Raw genomic sequence first — 15,927 nt, forward strand, 5'->3', positions numbered from 1 at the left:
AACATGATTCAGAAACACCACCATGAAGCCAACACCCAGATCCTTTATGTCAGCAAAATAGATCTCATAGCACTTTTTTTTTAACAACTCTAAAACAAAAGTTAACATAACGAAATGCAACAAAGCAGTTTTTGAGATTTTTATTTCAGTAGTACTATACATGTATAATATTCCTAATTATAACCATAAAGCTCTGTTTATAGAAATATAAGACACAAAATTAACAGGATATGTATGTATGCACATTTCATACCCACGGAATATGTACATGGAGTCTGATATTTAAGCGTTGCAGAGGTAGTGGACAATAGAGTAAACGCAAAACAAAACTGAGCAAGTAATGATTATGCCTGAGATAGAAGCTAAAGCATAAATAGACATGCGCTTCTCCGGGGCAGCCCTCAAAATGCAAACATATTTGCAGCCTTCTTTTGTACACGTGTGTTCATCACGGAGTGCGTGCAGGTTCCAATAAAGCAGCAAAAATAAAAAGCAGGCTTCAACCAGAATCCGCAGAGCTATGCTGAGCAGGTAGAAGCCTACGGTGCTCCTGTCTTTGTGGAGATCTATGATCATCTTGCCCCTGCCTACCACCGTCTGAGCTTCCTCTGCCCCCTGAGTCTCCGGCTTCTCATCCGCCTTCATCCTGAAGCTCCTCTTCTGCGCCATTGTGCGGAGGTGGGAGGTGAACAACTCCATGAGCAGGACAGAGATGACAACCACGACAAACATGAAGTTCCAAGCCACTATCATGGGCTTGTCGAATCGTTCATTAAAACAGAATTTCGTGCAGACATCGGGGGTGCTGCTATTGCAGGTGAAGTCAGCATCCAGTTTGCTGAAGGGCAGCTCAGCAAAGAAGAGGACCACAAGTCGGACACACAGCAGGCCGAACCACAGGGAGCGGCACTTGTAGGTGGCGGTGGTATCCACTGCTGTTCTCAGGATTGGGATGAGGCCCGTTACTATTGCTGCCATTGTCACTTTTCCTGGTAATATAAAAGAGGAAGCTGGTGAAACATATAAACAATTAGGTGACATATTAGGTCATGATGAGAGATCATTTTGCTTTTGTGCTAAATTATGGTAGTTAAGTTGTAGATCTCATCTCCAAAGTTGGGTTTTCCATCTTCAAATGTGCAAACACAGACAAAACCAACAAACTGCTACAACTGGACACAGATTATAGTGCATCAAACATTTTTTTTTTTTAAAAACACTAATTTTATACACATTTACAAATGTCACAGCAAATGCATACAGCTCTGTTTGTGTCTGAGCATCTTAGTGTATAATAGGAGTCAAGTAAAGCAGACAAGAGATATTACCTTGCAGGGTCACAGCGCACTAATAGAACACAATCACTGTGGCTTTGCCTTCAATCTTTTATGGGTTCAAGAAACGTCACGGTCATCAATATATGTGTTAGTTTCTCACCAAACGATCTGCTGACACGGTCTGTTTTTTCTGTACATCTTCATCCTCAACAGTAACAGAAACACTACACGGACTCACAAACCCCCCCCCCCCAAAAAACAGGACCACAACACAGTGAATCTCCGATTATTACTGATTGTTGCACACACGTTTTTATTGGCATAAAAATGTGATTCCTCTTGGCATTTCTGAATGCCAGCGACCTTTTGCAGCTTGACAAGTTGTTTTAGCAACACAGTGAAGCAGTTACAAATTGTTCAGACAAAAGAGATTCAAAAAAACATTTAAAAATGTTTTATAAAAACATGTCGGCCATAAAGCCAAGGATTTAATTGTTGGTTTCGTTTGTTTTCTTTATGGTGGATTTTTATGATGAGATTACAACAGATACGACAATTTTATAGTAAGGTACTTATAGTACAGTATACTGTATATTTTAATACATTAACATATAATACACATAACTGTTTTTAAAAATACTGCAGCAATACAAAACAAAGACCAAATGTCGACCGTTTACATAAGGATAATGCGTTTTTGATGTTTCTTAAGGAAGTTATTTTGAAAAGTCAGACCCATCTAAAAAACAGCTTTAAGGCCACGGGGTAAATATGTGTGGAATTAAAATGACAGAGAAGCTTAAATCCCCTCTTCTTTGACTAAGTACTCTCGAAGAGACTGGAAAGCGGTGACGGGGACAGTCACGGTCGGGACAGTCAGTGACATGGTGCCGGGCTCGACCGACGAGGGAGAAACCTCACTGGGGGTCGGAGGAGAAGGCAGGGGGTCTGTGTGAATGATGTTTATGTCGGCGAGCTGCGTGGCAACCGGTGCGGCGTCCGCGTGAGTCCGTAAGTGCTTGCGAAGGTACGCGGCGAACAGGAAGGCTTTGCCGCAGTGGGGACAGCTGTGGGGTTTGCTGTTGGAGTGGATCTTCTGGTGCTTGCGCAGTCCCGATTTGTTGAGGAAACCCTTGCCGCAGCTGTCGCAGACGTGCGGCCTCGGCTTGGGATGCTGCTTTTCGTGCTCCTGCAAGTCTGCAAGCTGTGCAAACTCCTCGTGGCAGGTTTTACAGATGTGCGAGCCCAGCGACACGATTTTGGCAACGGACTGGGTAGAGTCAATGGGGTGAAGGTTTTCATGGGTCTGAACTTCTTCCCAGGTACCAAATGTAGCATCACAGTGAGTACAAGAGAACTGAGGGAGAGTTGTGTGGGCAGTGAAGCCTGAGGGTGACCCAGCCTCTGTCTCCTGCTGCTGCTGCTGTTGCTCAGACTGCTCAGCGAGGTGAGTTCTTTCGTGTTTGCGCAGGCTTGAGGACACCACAAATGACTTCAAACACTCCTCGCATTTGAAAGGCCTCTCTCCAGAGTGCACACGCCGGTGCTTGTTGAGGCTGGAGCGCTCAGCAAATGACTTGTCACACTCTGTGCACATAAATGGCTTCAGACCTGTGTGGACGAGCATGTGGCGCCGCAGATCCCAGGAAGCTACGAAGGCCTTGTCGCAGCTCTGGCATTTGTACGGGCGCTCTCCAGAGTGAACGCGCTCGTGTACGGCCAGGTCGGCCGGCTGCCGGAACCTCTTGGAGCATTTATCGCAGGGGTAGGGCTTGAATCCCATGTGGGCTCGCTGGTGCCGACGGAAGCTGGAGGGGTCTGAAAACATCTTGCCGCACTGTGGGCAGAGGAACGGCTTCTCACCAGAGTGAGTGCGGAGATGGGACTGATAGGAAGAAAGCTGGGTGAAGCCTTTAGTGCATTGCTCGCACTTATAGGGTTTATTCTGCGAGTGGATGCGCTGATGGCAGGCCAGGGAGGAGGAGCGGGAGAAGGCCTTGCCGCAGTCCGAACACAGGTAGGGTTTTTCCCCAGTGTGGGAACGCTCGTGGTTTTTGAGGTCCTTCAGCTCAGTGTATGTTTTGCCGCATTCGTCACAAGCATACGGTCGATGGCCCTGGTGGTTCCTTCTGTGCTTTCGGAACACTGAGGGGTCAGCAAAGCTCTTCCCACACTCGGCACACAAGTATGGCTTCTCTCCCGTGTGAGAGCGCATGTGCACCTTCAGTTTGGACAGGGTTGGGTAGCTCTTAGAGCACTGACGGCAGGAGTACGGGCGCTCTCCACTGTGCTGTGTCATATGGATCCTGAGGCATATCGCCTGCATGAAGGCCTTGCCACATTCTGTGCATACAAAAGGTTTCTCCCCAGTGTGAGAGCGGCTGTGGTTACGCAGCTCTGTGGGCGTCTTGTAAGCTTTGTGACAGCTGGGACACTGGAAGGGGCGCTGGGCTGAGTGAGTGCGCTCGTGCTTTGAGAGCTGAGCCTTGCTCGAGAATGTTTTGGCACACTCGGGACATGGGTGCTGCTGCCGTTCCTTCACATGTGCCGACTGCTTGTGGCTCTGCAGAGCTGACAGACTCTTAAAGGCCTCTGTGCATGCAGTGCATTTGAAAAGGGGTTTGGCTTTCGGAGGCCTGCCTCTGCCACGTTTTTTTGCAGGCTGATCCCTCTCCACCTCTTCCTCTTGGCCCTCTTCATCCTGCACAGGAGGGGTGTACTCCGCAGCAAGAGGTGGACTTGCAGGCTGAGCAGAGGCCATCTTTACATCTACAAAAAAAGATGATGGCAAAAAAATGTACCGTTTAATAACAATGTAAAAAATAAAAACACACCATTGGCAGCTTGGGATAAAAATTCTTCCACAGACATGAGGGTGTTAAGTCCTATGACTTTTATGGATTTGAAGAGTACAACTTTAATGAAAGTGGGTTTTGAGGGATAAGAAATAATCAGTCAGATAATAAAAGAAATATGTGGGTGTGCAGTTAATAACAAAATGGCTGGCATTAGGACCTCAGGGACAATAAGCTAGCCGCTTTAATGCCAAAGGAAGTTGGCGAGGTAATGTCAGAGATCATAGTGCATGAAGATGAACAAGTGGCATGTGCACGACCAGAGAAAAACACCAGAGATCGCAGCTTAGGGTGATGGTACTACGAGCAGCCCGGGCGTGTTATGTACGTATACCCCTCCGCTAGCTTTAGCTTGCTAGATATTTTCACTAACTCAAAATGGCTGGCTTTAGGACCGGCTGTACCGATTCATTCCACAGTGCCATCATCATCATTACTGTACATGTACAGCATGTATTTAGCTAAGTTAGTTGCTTGCGTGTATTAGAAAAACAAAAGTCGATCTTACCGGAATCAGGGCATTAATCGCCGTTCGGTAAAGGGCTTCGTTTACTGTGAGACACGGTGGCTGCTCTGTGCGAGAGCGGACGGCTCTAGGACCATGATGACGACAGCTCTTGGAAAGCCAAGCGTGTAATACGTTTAATTATAAAATTTTATTTTATAACACACATCATAAATGTACAATAAGCCCTCTAGTAAGATACTACAGTCCCAATAAAGTTCGACAATTGTGTGTTAAAATGGAAAGATGCTTGCCCAACTGCTCAACTTAAATGCAAATCTAGCTATTTTAGCTAACCAGTATGTTTTGGGGCGGATTATGTAAGATATTTTGAGAATGAACTAAAAATGAACATTCACCTCCTGCTTTTTATTTGCTTAAAAACAACGTATTATATATATATATATATAATTATTTTTTTTTTACCGGTTTATCGATTAGCTGCTGCATCTTGAGCTAGTAGAGTTACTTTTGAGAGGGAATTATTTCTCTGTTGCACATTTCCTGTTTCCTAGCAACAAGCGCAATGTGGAAATGGGGATGGAAGAAAAAAGACAATTGGAAAAAGGGGGGCTGCCCTTTACACAAAAGTGATTTTTTTTTTTTAAAAAGCGAGTGAATATAGGTCTTTGGGGCTCGCTTGGAATAACTACTCCCGCAGGTATTAAACTCCGTGCAGTCGCTGGTCTTTGGAGTTTCGCGTTTAAAAACGCTTTCTGCTGCAGTAGGTGCAATGTTTGTTTAGCTAGCCAAGATGATGCTAGCTCATACTCCGCTAATGTTAGCTCACTGCATTTTGAAACCATTCATATTTAAGTTTCTTCCTCTTCCTAAAAACTCAACGACAGCGTGCATAATCCGCTCCGCTTTTGATCACGATGTGGAGAGTGATGCGGATTTACAGTGTCAGTACATTTGCATTGACAGGCGTTGTTTTCCTGGTGTATTGACATAGCTAGTTCAGTTAGCCTGTTGGTGCAGAGGTATAGCAAAACCTGTCAGACTGTTTACACTCCGCTATTACGTCTTCCCTCATGCATGTTGACTACTGGTGGTAACACATTAACTCTGTAATATAGTTATCTAAAAGTTTGTACTTTTCATTTGTATGAGTTTAATAGTAATGAGTTATCTGCGGCGTCCTAAAGTGTCTAATTTGACGTGCTTTATAAAACTAATACTGTTTCTGTTCTCCACAGCTCCATTTCTCTGGATTCTTCAAATTCAACTCACTTCAGTGATCTGATGGGACCTGTTTTTGACGTATTTCTGTGGCTATATCCCATAGAGAGTCCTTGCATCATATTATAAAGAACTGCCTTCTTTTTATATGGATAAGAAAGGCATCTAATGCATTTCCGCCCTATTTTGTGTCTGGCGCACTTAATTCAGTCCATATCTTGTGATGGCTTTGCAAGACCATGGCAGGACAACAGGTTTTCCTTGCAAACAGTGTGGTATGGTGTGTCCCAGTATGCCCAGTCTAGTCGAACATATGGAGTGCCATCAGGAGCGAGATGAAGAACGCAAGTTTAAATGTGATGAATGTGGACGTGGTTATAGGCATGCTGGTAGCCTAACTAACCACAAAAAGACTCACGAAGTAGGTTCTTTTCAGTGTAATATATGTGGAAAAGAAAACTCTAATGCCTCGGCCCTGAAGAGTCATCTCCGGAGCCACACTTCCCTTAAAAAGTATTCCTGTGCGGAATGTGGAAAAGCTTTTCGCCTGGCAACGCAGCTGGCTACACATCAGAGGGTTCATTTTGCCAGACAAGCAAAAGAGCAGTCATATCGGAAGGTGGACACGGAATATTCCTCATATAAAAACAGACATGAACTTGAAAACGATCACCCACATCATCTTAGTGAGCACTTGGCCAGCGTTGGGATTTCCACAGTAAATGGCCCATCTGACGACAAGGCTGAGATTGTTTATAATGTGCAATCGGAGACCTCAGAGGATGCAGTAAATCGACCATTCAGGTGTGATTTATGTGACAAGTCATACATACACCATCGAAGCCTGACCAACCATAAAAAGACTCACCAAGTGGGAACATTTGAGTGCACAGTATGTTTCAAACTGTTCAGTAACATGGCTGCCCTTTACAGCCATCAGCGAACACACAAGGCGAGAGGCGGGACTGACCTCACTTCGACAGGTGGGTCATTCGCAGGCACACTTCTTGACCAGTTTTCACCTCAGAGCCAAGATGCTCCAGTAAACTTTTGTCATTTATGTCAGGTACTTTTCCCAAACAATGAGGAGTTCCAGGAACACATCCAAATGCATAACTCTTCATCTCTGTCATTTGGTCTTCAAGATCCATTGTCAGAGAGCCACAGTGTATCATATGAAAACAGTATTGCTTCACCCGAGTCCAACTTTTATGCTTCTCCTATAAACAATATTCCTCCGGTGTCATCAATGGATAGTCATGGAGACTTTGATACACAAGAGAAGATTAGAAGTAACGCTCACATGTACTCTGACTGCTCCAGTAATCAAACCCCATCGTCCAATAGCACTCAGGGAGATCCCCCAATCATGGACACAAACACTCTCAGTCCTACCCTGATGCCCACACAAAATAATTGCAATGCACCTGAAATTGAAGAGACTTCAACTGTAGATTCTGATGAGCGTCCGTTCAAGTGTCAGATCTGCGGTAAAAGCTACCGGCACTCTGGGAGCCTCATCAACCACAAAAGGTCACATCAGGTTGGGATTTACCAGTGTTCCATCTGCAGGAAGAATTACCCTCACCTGGCAGCCCTCAAAAGTCATCTTCGCCTCCACAAAGCTCAGCCGTCTTCTCTTAATCTCAGTGCTGAGGGAGACTGGCTCTCCTCAGAGCCTCTGACTTTGGATAACCAGCAGGGCTGCTTCTCCTCCCAGGATGAAGAAGAGAACAGTGCTCATCCTGTGCTTTGTATGGATCAGGAGAATGGAATTGATGGCAGGAATGGAGCACTGTACCACGAGCAGTTTAATCAGGACTTCTCCCAGGATATGACTGTGCATCTACCTCACAATGAACACCTGATGCAGAGGCACATGTGTGCAGACTGTGGTGAGACATTTGCAGATATTGCAGGGATTAAGTCTCACAGCTGCCCATTGCTGAATCAGCAACATAACACTACTAATGGTGACTATCACAACAGTTTAAACTTCCAGGTCAGTAATGGCCATTGTGAAGTTGGAAATCCAGGAATTAATGTTGAGTTCCAGGGTCTGAATGCTAGCCACAACCAAAGTCACTTTGAACAAAATTTCCAAGAAAATGTTGGAAGTGAACGGCTGAACAGTGGCCAAGAAGATGTTAACACAGATGAGGAAGATGATGGTGACCTTTATCAGTGCTCCATATGTGGCAACAGCTACACAACCATGAGGGCTCTCAGGAGCCATCTCCGAGGGCACACACAATCCCACGGCACTCCTACAAGCTCAGGTCCTTCTTCCACATCCTCTCATGAAGATTTGAAAGATGGGGAGTTAGGAGAAATGATGATCTGTAGTACATGTGGGGAAAGTTTTGCCAATCAGCAAGACTTGATTGCTCATCAGCTTGTGCACAATCAGGACCAGGTAGATAATGTTAAACCTTTCCACATTAATAATGATGTTTCTGAAAGCAAGGAGGAAGCGCAAAACATCATCTGTGGAAGCTGTGGCATCTTTTGCACCAGCTACCATCATCTTGAGAACCACAACTGCACAGCTGAGAGGAAACAGGAGTTAGTGGACAGCAAGGAGGAAGTGAAAGTAAACAAGGTTGCCCAGCACCAAGACACGGGTGCTGACAAAGACATGGTCAATACTGAGAAACGTCAATACAAGTGTGATCAGTGTGGCCGGTCATACAGGCACGCTGGCTCCCTCCTCAACCACAAAAAGTCACACAAAACGGGTGTCTTCAGATGTCTCGTCTGCCAGAAACGCTTCTACAACCTGCTGGCCCTTAAAAATCATCAGAGATCCCATTTTGATATTAAGAGGTTAGTTTGGCATGAATGCACACTATTAATACTATTAATTAATTTTATAGATGATCTGTGCTTGTTGGAAAGAAGGGATTAAAAACAAAGCTTTGCTTATAGGGTCGGATTTGTGTTTTTGTCTGTCACGGAGTCAAAGTGTTCTGTCATTGTGGCTTTACTTGTTGTGGAGATTGTGCCCAGTTTTTCAAACATAGAATTAACTATAACCCTTGTCTCCTTCCTTAGGCATACGTGTCACGAGTGTGGGAAAGCTTTCAAAATTCAGAAGCAGCTACTGAATCACCTGAGAAGGCACAAAGAGAACCAAGCCAAAATCCAGGAACTCAATAGCCAGATCCAGGCCCTTATGCAGATGAATGGGACCAGGTCAGATGGAGGAATGCAGCCCTTAGCTTCAGATGCCAATCAGGATTGTAATTCTGCTCTGCGCTGCAAGGAGCCAACTGAAGAAAGAGAAACGCAGACAAAGTCGGAGATGTCAGTGAAATCGGAGGATGCAGGTGACCGACGACCTTTTGCCTGTGACCAGTGTGGTCGCACGTATCGCCATGCAGGAAGTTTGGTTAACCATAGAAACTCTCATAAAACGGGTCAATATTCCTGCGCAGTTTGCAACAACACTTACACCAACCAGCTAGCAATGAAGAACCACTTACGCACCCACTTTGCATATAAAAGGCACTCTTGCCAAAACTGTGGAAAGGGCTTTAGAGGAAGGAAGCAGCTTTTAGCTCATGTCTGTGGAGACCTCAGAAAAGATAGGTCTGGAGTCAGAAGGGGTCTAAAATCTAAAGCCTTTAAGTGTAAGGAATGTAAACAGGCCTTTTTCTCTGCAGACCAGCTGGCAGCCCACACCTGTGATCAACCTTCGGGTAGCAGGGAAGCAGATTTAAATACGTTTCCAAATAAAGAGGAGCGACCTTTCAGGTGCAACATATGTAATCGCAGCTATCGCCATGCAGGCTCACTGTTGAATCACAAAAATACCCACAAGACGGGGCACTACTGTTGCAACTTCTGTTCTAAGCCCTTCACTAACCCCATGGCTTTGCGCAATCACACACGCATCCACACGCAAAAGAAGAAATACGTGTGTCTGACATGCGGAAAGGCCTTCCGTCTCGCCAGCATTCTGCACAATCACCAGAGGGTCCACAATCGGGCGGTGAATCACTTTAGCTGCTCTTCATGTGGGAAAAGCTTCCAGGGCAGGTCTGGCTTGAAGAGGCATCGCTGCCGCAGAGGTCAGGAGAACGCAGGATCTGGAGTCCAGCAGTCAGAGAGAGGAGACAAGTGTTTCATGTAAGTCTTTTCTATTAATTATTATTGGAGTGGTTTTCTAATTCTTTCACTTGTTGATTATTTTTTTGTGTGTGTGTGTCATTTTGATAAAGCCTGACTTTGGCCAGACTGATACGTTATCCCGTGCTAAACTGACGCAGACAAAGCTGGGATTTTTTTCATGCATATTAAGCAACTTGTGTTTGCATAAGAAACAATATCACTGCAACAAATTTTGCTAGAGAGTACTGACAGCTTCATTTTTAAGTATGAGTGCTAACAGCAGCCATGGTTTAAAGCATTTTGTTTTAAAGTTGTGCATAAATTTAATTGTAAAACCTTCTATCCCATTCTTGTTAACCTGATATCATTTGAGTTTGAATGTGAGGATGAAGTGGTAATAATTTGGAGGTCAGATGTCATTGTGACCTTGTTTAGCTACAACTAGAGAATTCTTTCAATAATTATGATCAGAAATATACAAAAATGTTTAAAATGATAAATGTTCATATCCAAAAGGTCAATGGACAATCTCTTTTTTTTGGTTTGTTTGTTTGTTTTTTGAAAGCATGAGTGACCTTATTGTCACAACACTCCTCTCAAACACTCTTTGACCTATGGCTGTGAGTATCATTCACAGAGTTGGGGAATGGCTGCAATCACAGCGTTGCGAAATGGTGAAAGATGTACCCTTATGCCTCCTTGATTTAGAGATGGTCTTTCCTTTTTCACATAAATGGCCTCCTTGACTCCTCGCTCAAACCAGAGTTCCTCCCTGTCCAGGATGTGTACATCCCCATCATTGAAAGAGTGGCTACTGGCCTATAGGTGTTAATAGATGGCAGAGTGCTTGCCTGATGAGTTAGCTCTTCTGTGATGTGCCATCCAAGGTCAGAGGTTGTTTGGTTTCCCTGATGAGGAATGGATCACAGCAACCCTCCTGACACTTAACAGCATGCACTACATTATTCTGTGTGTGTCAGGGGGACCCGATCCTTGAGATGGACCAGTTTTTGGCGCAGCGCGTTTTGGGGTTTAAAAGCCACAGAGACGCGGTGTTTTGAGAAAATGCATCTAAGCTGTTCAGATACTCCTGACACATAAGGGATCACTAAGGGTGTTTGTTTAGGCAGCAGCTGATCTCTCCTGGATCGCCTTGGAGAATACTTTAGGTGGCTTACCACATTTACTCAGGGCCTTCTTGATATGATGTTCTTCTGCTTCCCTGGCCGCTGTATCTGTGGGGGTGATTTCAGTCATTATGCAAATGTCTTGTTTAAAAAGGTTGGGGAAACCTGCAGTCAGCTGAGACTGAAGAAGCCACTTTGATGACTGACTAAAGATTTCTCACACTGAAAATGCTACGTCCAAATGAACAGAATCAACTTTTGGGGATTTCCTTACCTGGATGATTGAGTGTGCATCAAGGTTAAAGTTGATTTATGTGATGTTCGACAAGTTTTGGACTGAAAGTACGGTGAGACCAGTGGGAGAGGGGGGGAAAAGCTGAGCACTGAGAGCTTTTTTGCAACACTTTGCTTCATAGGATTTGTGTGAAAAATACAAAAACTGCTGCCTGTGGGCTTCGGCTATAACTTGTCTGGTTAATAAGGGCAATGAGGTTATGAGACAGTAATTCTAGTTTGATTCTGCAATGTACCGAACATTAACTGTAATGTCACAAATAGTTTTATAAATCATTCACTGTTGGTTAACATATTTTGAGTTGCAGTGTCCTGTTGTTGTTTGTTAATTTTATTTATTTCTTGCCACAGGTGTGACTTGTGTGGGCGCTCCTATCGCCATGCGGGCTCCCTTCTCAATCATAAAAAGACACACTCCGAAAGCCTCCACCACTGCACCTTGTGTCTCCAAACATTTCCCGATCCCGTCACTCTGCAGATACATTCCCAGATGAGGCGTCAATGCTGCCCCGAGTGTGGCAAGACCTTCTGTCTGGTCACCCACCTACAGAGCCACATGGAGGTGCACTCAAAGGACCAGGTTGTGGTCTGCAGCTTGTGCCAGCAGAGCTTTCCCGACGCAGCCAGCTATCAGGAGCACCATAACATGCACCACGTGGCTCAGGACCACTACCAACAAGACCAGGATGACGCTATAGATAACAACCTCTGCTGGGACTCAGGAGTCAGTCAGTCCATGGGAATGGGAGGGATGCACAGTGAAGTTCCACCACCTTTGTCCCATATTCCAGGAAGCATTCCTAATTCAGAGAAGAACAACAACACTTCTGCGACAGAGGAGAAGAGCCACGTCTGCGAGCACTGTGGGCGTACTTACCGTCACGCCGGCTCCCTCCTCAACCACAAGAACAGCCACAAGACGGGCTCCTTCTTCTGCTCAGTGTGCCAGAAGGAGTTCACCAACCTGATGGCCCTGAAGAACCACCGACGGATTCACACAGAGCCCAAGCGCTACCAGTGCCTGGAGTGTGGGAAGGCGTTCCGGGTGTCCACTCAGCTCATATGTCACCGAAGGATACACACCAAAGAGAAGCCTTTTGCCTGCCTGCTGTGCGACAAGAGCTTTTCCAGCAAGTCCAACCTGCGGCACCATCAGAAGATGCACCAGAACACCCAGACCTTCGACTCCTCATTTAACATGGACGCTAATGCATTTATGGACCTTGACATGGGGTCTTTTCTTTAAAGAAGTACTAAATGGCATATAAAAGAAGAGGACATATGGTCCTCATATGCTTGTGTTATTTATCCCTCGATCAGTAATTGTAAAACAGTATTTATTTTTTTTCAGAAAGTGCTCCTTGGTTCTAACAGATGCTCCTTTGAAGAGACGCACTTTTCATCACTGACTTCCAGTCTTACCTCCAAAAAAAAACAAAAAAAACCAGATGGTGACATCAATGGGACATCTCCAGAGGGATTGTTAGTCAGCTTTTAATAAGGCCTGAATGTTTCCCATGGATACACTGGATCCCTTAAAACCGGGCAGGTGATGAAAAGATTAGTATTCACTCATTCCTCAATGATGAACCAGCCAACCAAAGTGAACAGAGAAGGTTCATGTAAGAACATAAAGCCGATGACACATTTTTGTACAACAGTACTGTTATAACTCTCGCTATGTATAATTGTGTTCAGTGCCTCTGTGAGTTCCCTAGGAAACTAAATATACAAACTGTATATAACTCTGAATCTTTTTGTTAGCTCTGCCATCAGTGTTGAGGGACTGCTCGCCTTCCTCATATCAGGCAGGCCGGTTAATTTTAAGTCAAATACCTCTGGGTGTGTTGAAAGGTCAAAGTGATTAACTGAAACCATATTACGAAATAAATAGTCGTACTGCTAATAATATTCAATATTGACATTCACGTCGAGTGACATCGTATGCTAAAATGGATGTATTTATTAATTTATTCTTATTTTTATTCGCATATTTTATTAGGAAAAACTTTCTGAATGTTGTAAAAGCTGTCTTCTAAAACTCATGTAGCCTTTGAGGGATTTCTCATCAGTCGATTGGTTACTCATTAATTTTCAGAATAGGCAGGACCGAGCGAGCCAAGGATGGTGTGTTATTGTTAGCACTCAGGGTTAACCTTTAAAAGGAACGTACCTGATGTGTAATACATTCTAGAAAATCTGTTCTCAAACTGAGCATAGTTGTTTTTGGGTTGTGTTTTGTTTTGTTTTTCTTTCATCTTTGAAAAGCATCAGTCACATTTCAGTGCCAGTGCCTAAAATGTACATTGATTGTAGCAGTTTGATGTTAACAAACCTCATTTCTCTCTGAGCGTTATACTCTAAATGTTTTTTTCTTTTTCTAATGGTAAATTTAATTTAATTGTAAATTTGTTTAATGTATCGTTGGACCTGGATCTCCTCAGTTCTAGTTACACTTTCATTAAAACAGTCAACACTAGCATTGCACCCATGCTTATGGAAACAGGCAACAAATTAAAGGAGAAACCAACATGATTGCTCAAGGCCCTAAAGTGAGAGCCCTGACACCATCGTTTTTATCCTCATCAAACCATTCAGTGACCCCCCCCCACCCCTCTTGGGGCAGTATAACGCGTCACCTCTAAAGGAACAAGAAGGCCTAAACATACCAGAAACATTGCCCACCACTTTATATGAATGAGACTGGATCCCTCTGCTGCAGGGATATTTTATTTTTCCTTTTTTTCGCCTGTCTGTCCACGGCCATAATGCCTCATTTCTACTAAGCACAATTATTAAAATACAAACTTACCAGAGCTTTATTTATAGTGAAAACCGGTTTCATATTTACTGTTCATCCATCCATCCATTCGCTTCCACTTATCCTTTTCAGGGTCGCTGGAGCCTATCCCAGCTGTCATAGGGCGAGAGGCGGGGTACACCCTGGACAGGTCGCCAGTCTGTTGCAGGGCCAACACACAGGGACAGACAACCATTCGCACAATGGCAATTTGGATTTTCCAATTAACCTATCCCCTCAAGCTGCATGTCTTTGGACGGTGGGAGGAAGCCGGAGTACCCGGAGGGAACCCACGCAAACATGGGGAGAACATGCAAACTCCACACAGAAAGACCCCGGCCTGATGTTGGAATTGAACTCAGGACCTTCTTGCTGTGCGGCAACAGTGCTAACCACTGTGCCACCGTGCTGCCCTTATTTACTGTTCATAAACCTGTTATTGTTGCAAGATGTGCAATTATTTTATTTTTTTTATTATTTTTGGTCAAGTTGTGTAATGTGCCTGTTTTATTTTTGTTGTTTTGTTTTGTTTTTTTTCTTACACTTTAGGCGTCTATCAAAAGTAGACACGCAGGAATTGTTTTTCTAACGTTTTTTTTTTTTCTTTTTTGTTTGGCACTGGTCATAAAAGCATGAAATACCTCGAATGCCCTGCCTTCCTGACAGACTGCTACTTAAATGCCTCATACAGCTTATCAGTAGAGAATACACTGTAATCGCACGGATGAAGCATCAGACTTAGGGCTTTTAGTTTGTGCAGACAGTTTCCTCCTCACCGCGGTCGTCTGTTTGCAGTTTGTGGTTTTCAGATTTATATTTGCACATGTGTAGACGACACTTGTAGCCTAAGGAGGGCCGTGTTGACAAGCGACAAGTCGGCTGCTTGATGAATCACCTCAGCTAGTGTGCGGGTCGTAACGTTTTAAGCAATATGCTGAAAGTATTGTTTCAGTGCACGAGTCGAGTGCGTCTCATTTGTCTTAACCATTGTATGGAGTCGAGCGGGATCGGATTCAGTATACTGATTCTAATATCACAGCTTGCCTTGTGCCATGTTGTTACATTTTTTAAAGTCATTGTGTAACAATCGTAATAATTTAACTGACCTCACTGTCAGATTTAATTTTTTATTTTTTTATTTTTTGTATGCCACAGTAGCCTGTAAGATGTCAAACGATACATGCACACTTGAGTTAAACTGACTTGTTTTTGCACCGCATTCTCGGTCTCACCTCATTTGGCACTTAACCTTTCGCACTGATCTGTCATTGATCACTATCACAGTCTGCTGTTGTGGTTCGTGTTTAATTTCAGTGCGCTGTATATATTAGAACGAAGATGATGATTGGATCTCTGTAAATTTATTTAATGGTTTTTTGTTTTTTTGCATTTTCTTCAACAGAAGAAAACTGCTAGATTAGCTATTGTGTAATAAAAATACATATACCACATGTTCTCATTTATTGGATTTCAGTGTTAAAATATATATCTGCTTAGTATTTAATTAATATTTATATAACTATTTTGTCACTCTAAAGCGTAGATTTTTACTTCTTTGTTAGAACTTAGTTTAGAAAAAAATGAGAAAATTAAATTTAGATGAAATAAATTAAAAGACTTGGGGAAAAATGTGTTTGTTGTCCAAGTTTTTACACTGCTGAAGGTTGAAGTATTTTTCCGATGGCCGCCCCTCCCTGAGCCTGGTTCTGCCAGGTTTCTTCCTGTTAAAAGGGAGTTTTTCCTCCCCACTGTTGCCAAAGTGCTTGCTCATAGG

The 15,927-nt window shown here is 43.9% G+C and overlaps 3 protein-coding genes across 5 annotated transcripts; 1 reads left to right on the forward strand and 2 right to left on the reverse strand.

The window, feature by feature from the left end:
• Positions 1-247: 247 nt before the first annotated feature.
• On the reverse strand, positions 248-5,084 carry gjz1 (gap junction protein zeta 1). The gene is made up of 2 exons (XM_080873692.1): positions 5,064-5,084; positions 248-989 (listed from the first exon to the last, which is right to left on the reverse strand). The coding sequence occupies exon 2, from the start codon at positions 976-978 to the stop codon at positions 283-285; it is 696 nt and encodes a 231-aa protein (XP_080729818.1). The 5' UTR covers positions 979-989; positions 5,064-5,084; the 3' UTR covers positions 248-282.
• znf668 (zinc finger protein 668) lies at positions 1,546-4,704 on the reverse strand. Its single transcript, XM_080873678.1, has 2 exons — positions 4,641-4,704; positions 1,546-4,046 (listed from the first exon to the last, which is right to left on the reverse strand). Exon 2 carries the CDS (start codon positions 4,036-4,038, stop codon positions 2,077-2,079), a length of 1,962 nt encoding a protein of 653 aa, XP_080729804.1. The 5' UTR covers positions 4,039-4,046; positions 4,641-4,704; the 3' UTR covers positions 1,546-2,076.
• Positions 4,267-15,837, forward strand: znf646 (zinc finger protein 646). Of its 3 annotated transcripts, none has more exons than XM_080873675.1 (4): positions 4,267-4,456; positions 5,837-8,645; positions 8,874-9,950; positions 11,705-15,837. In XM_080873675.1, the coding sequence occupies exons 2-4, from the start codon at positions 6,043-6,045 to the stop codon at positions 12,597-12,599; spliced, it is 4,575 nt and encodes a 1,524-aa protein (XP_080729801.1). In that variant the 5' UTR covers positions 4,267-4,456; positions 5,837-6,042; the 3' UTR covers positions 12,600-15,837. The 3 variants fall into 3 exon arrangements, with proteins under 3 accessions (XP_080729801.1, XP_080729800.1, XP_080729802.1); XM_080873674.1 differs by lacking the exon at positions 4,267-4,456 and adding an exon at positions 5,165-5,298; XM_080873676.1 differs by lacking the exon at positions 4,267-4,456 and adding an exon at positions 5,302-5,361.
• The last annotated feature ends 90 nt before the right edge of the window (positions 15,838-15,927 follow it).

This window comes from Rhamphochromis sp. 'chilingali', assembly GCF_963969265.1.
Source record: "Rhamphochromis sp. 'chilingali' genome assembly, chromosome: 22".
Classification (NCBI taxonomy): domain Eukaryota; kingdom Metazoa; phylum Chordata; class Actinopteri; order Cichliformes; family Cichlidae; genus Rhamphochromis; species Rhamphochromis sp. 'chilingali'.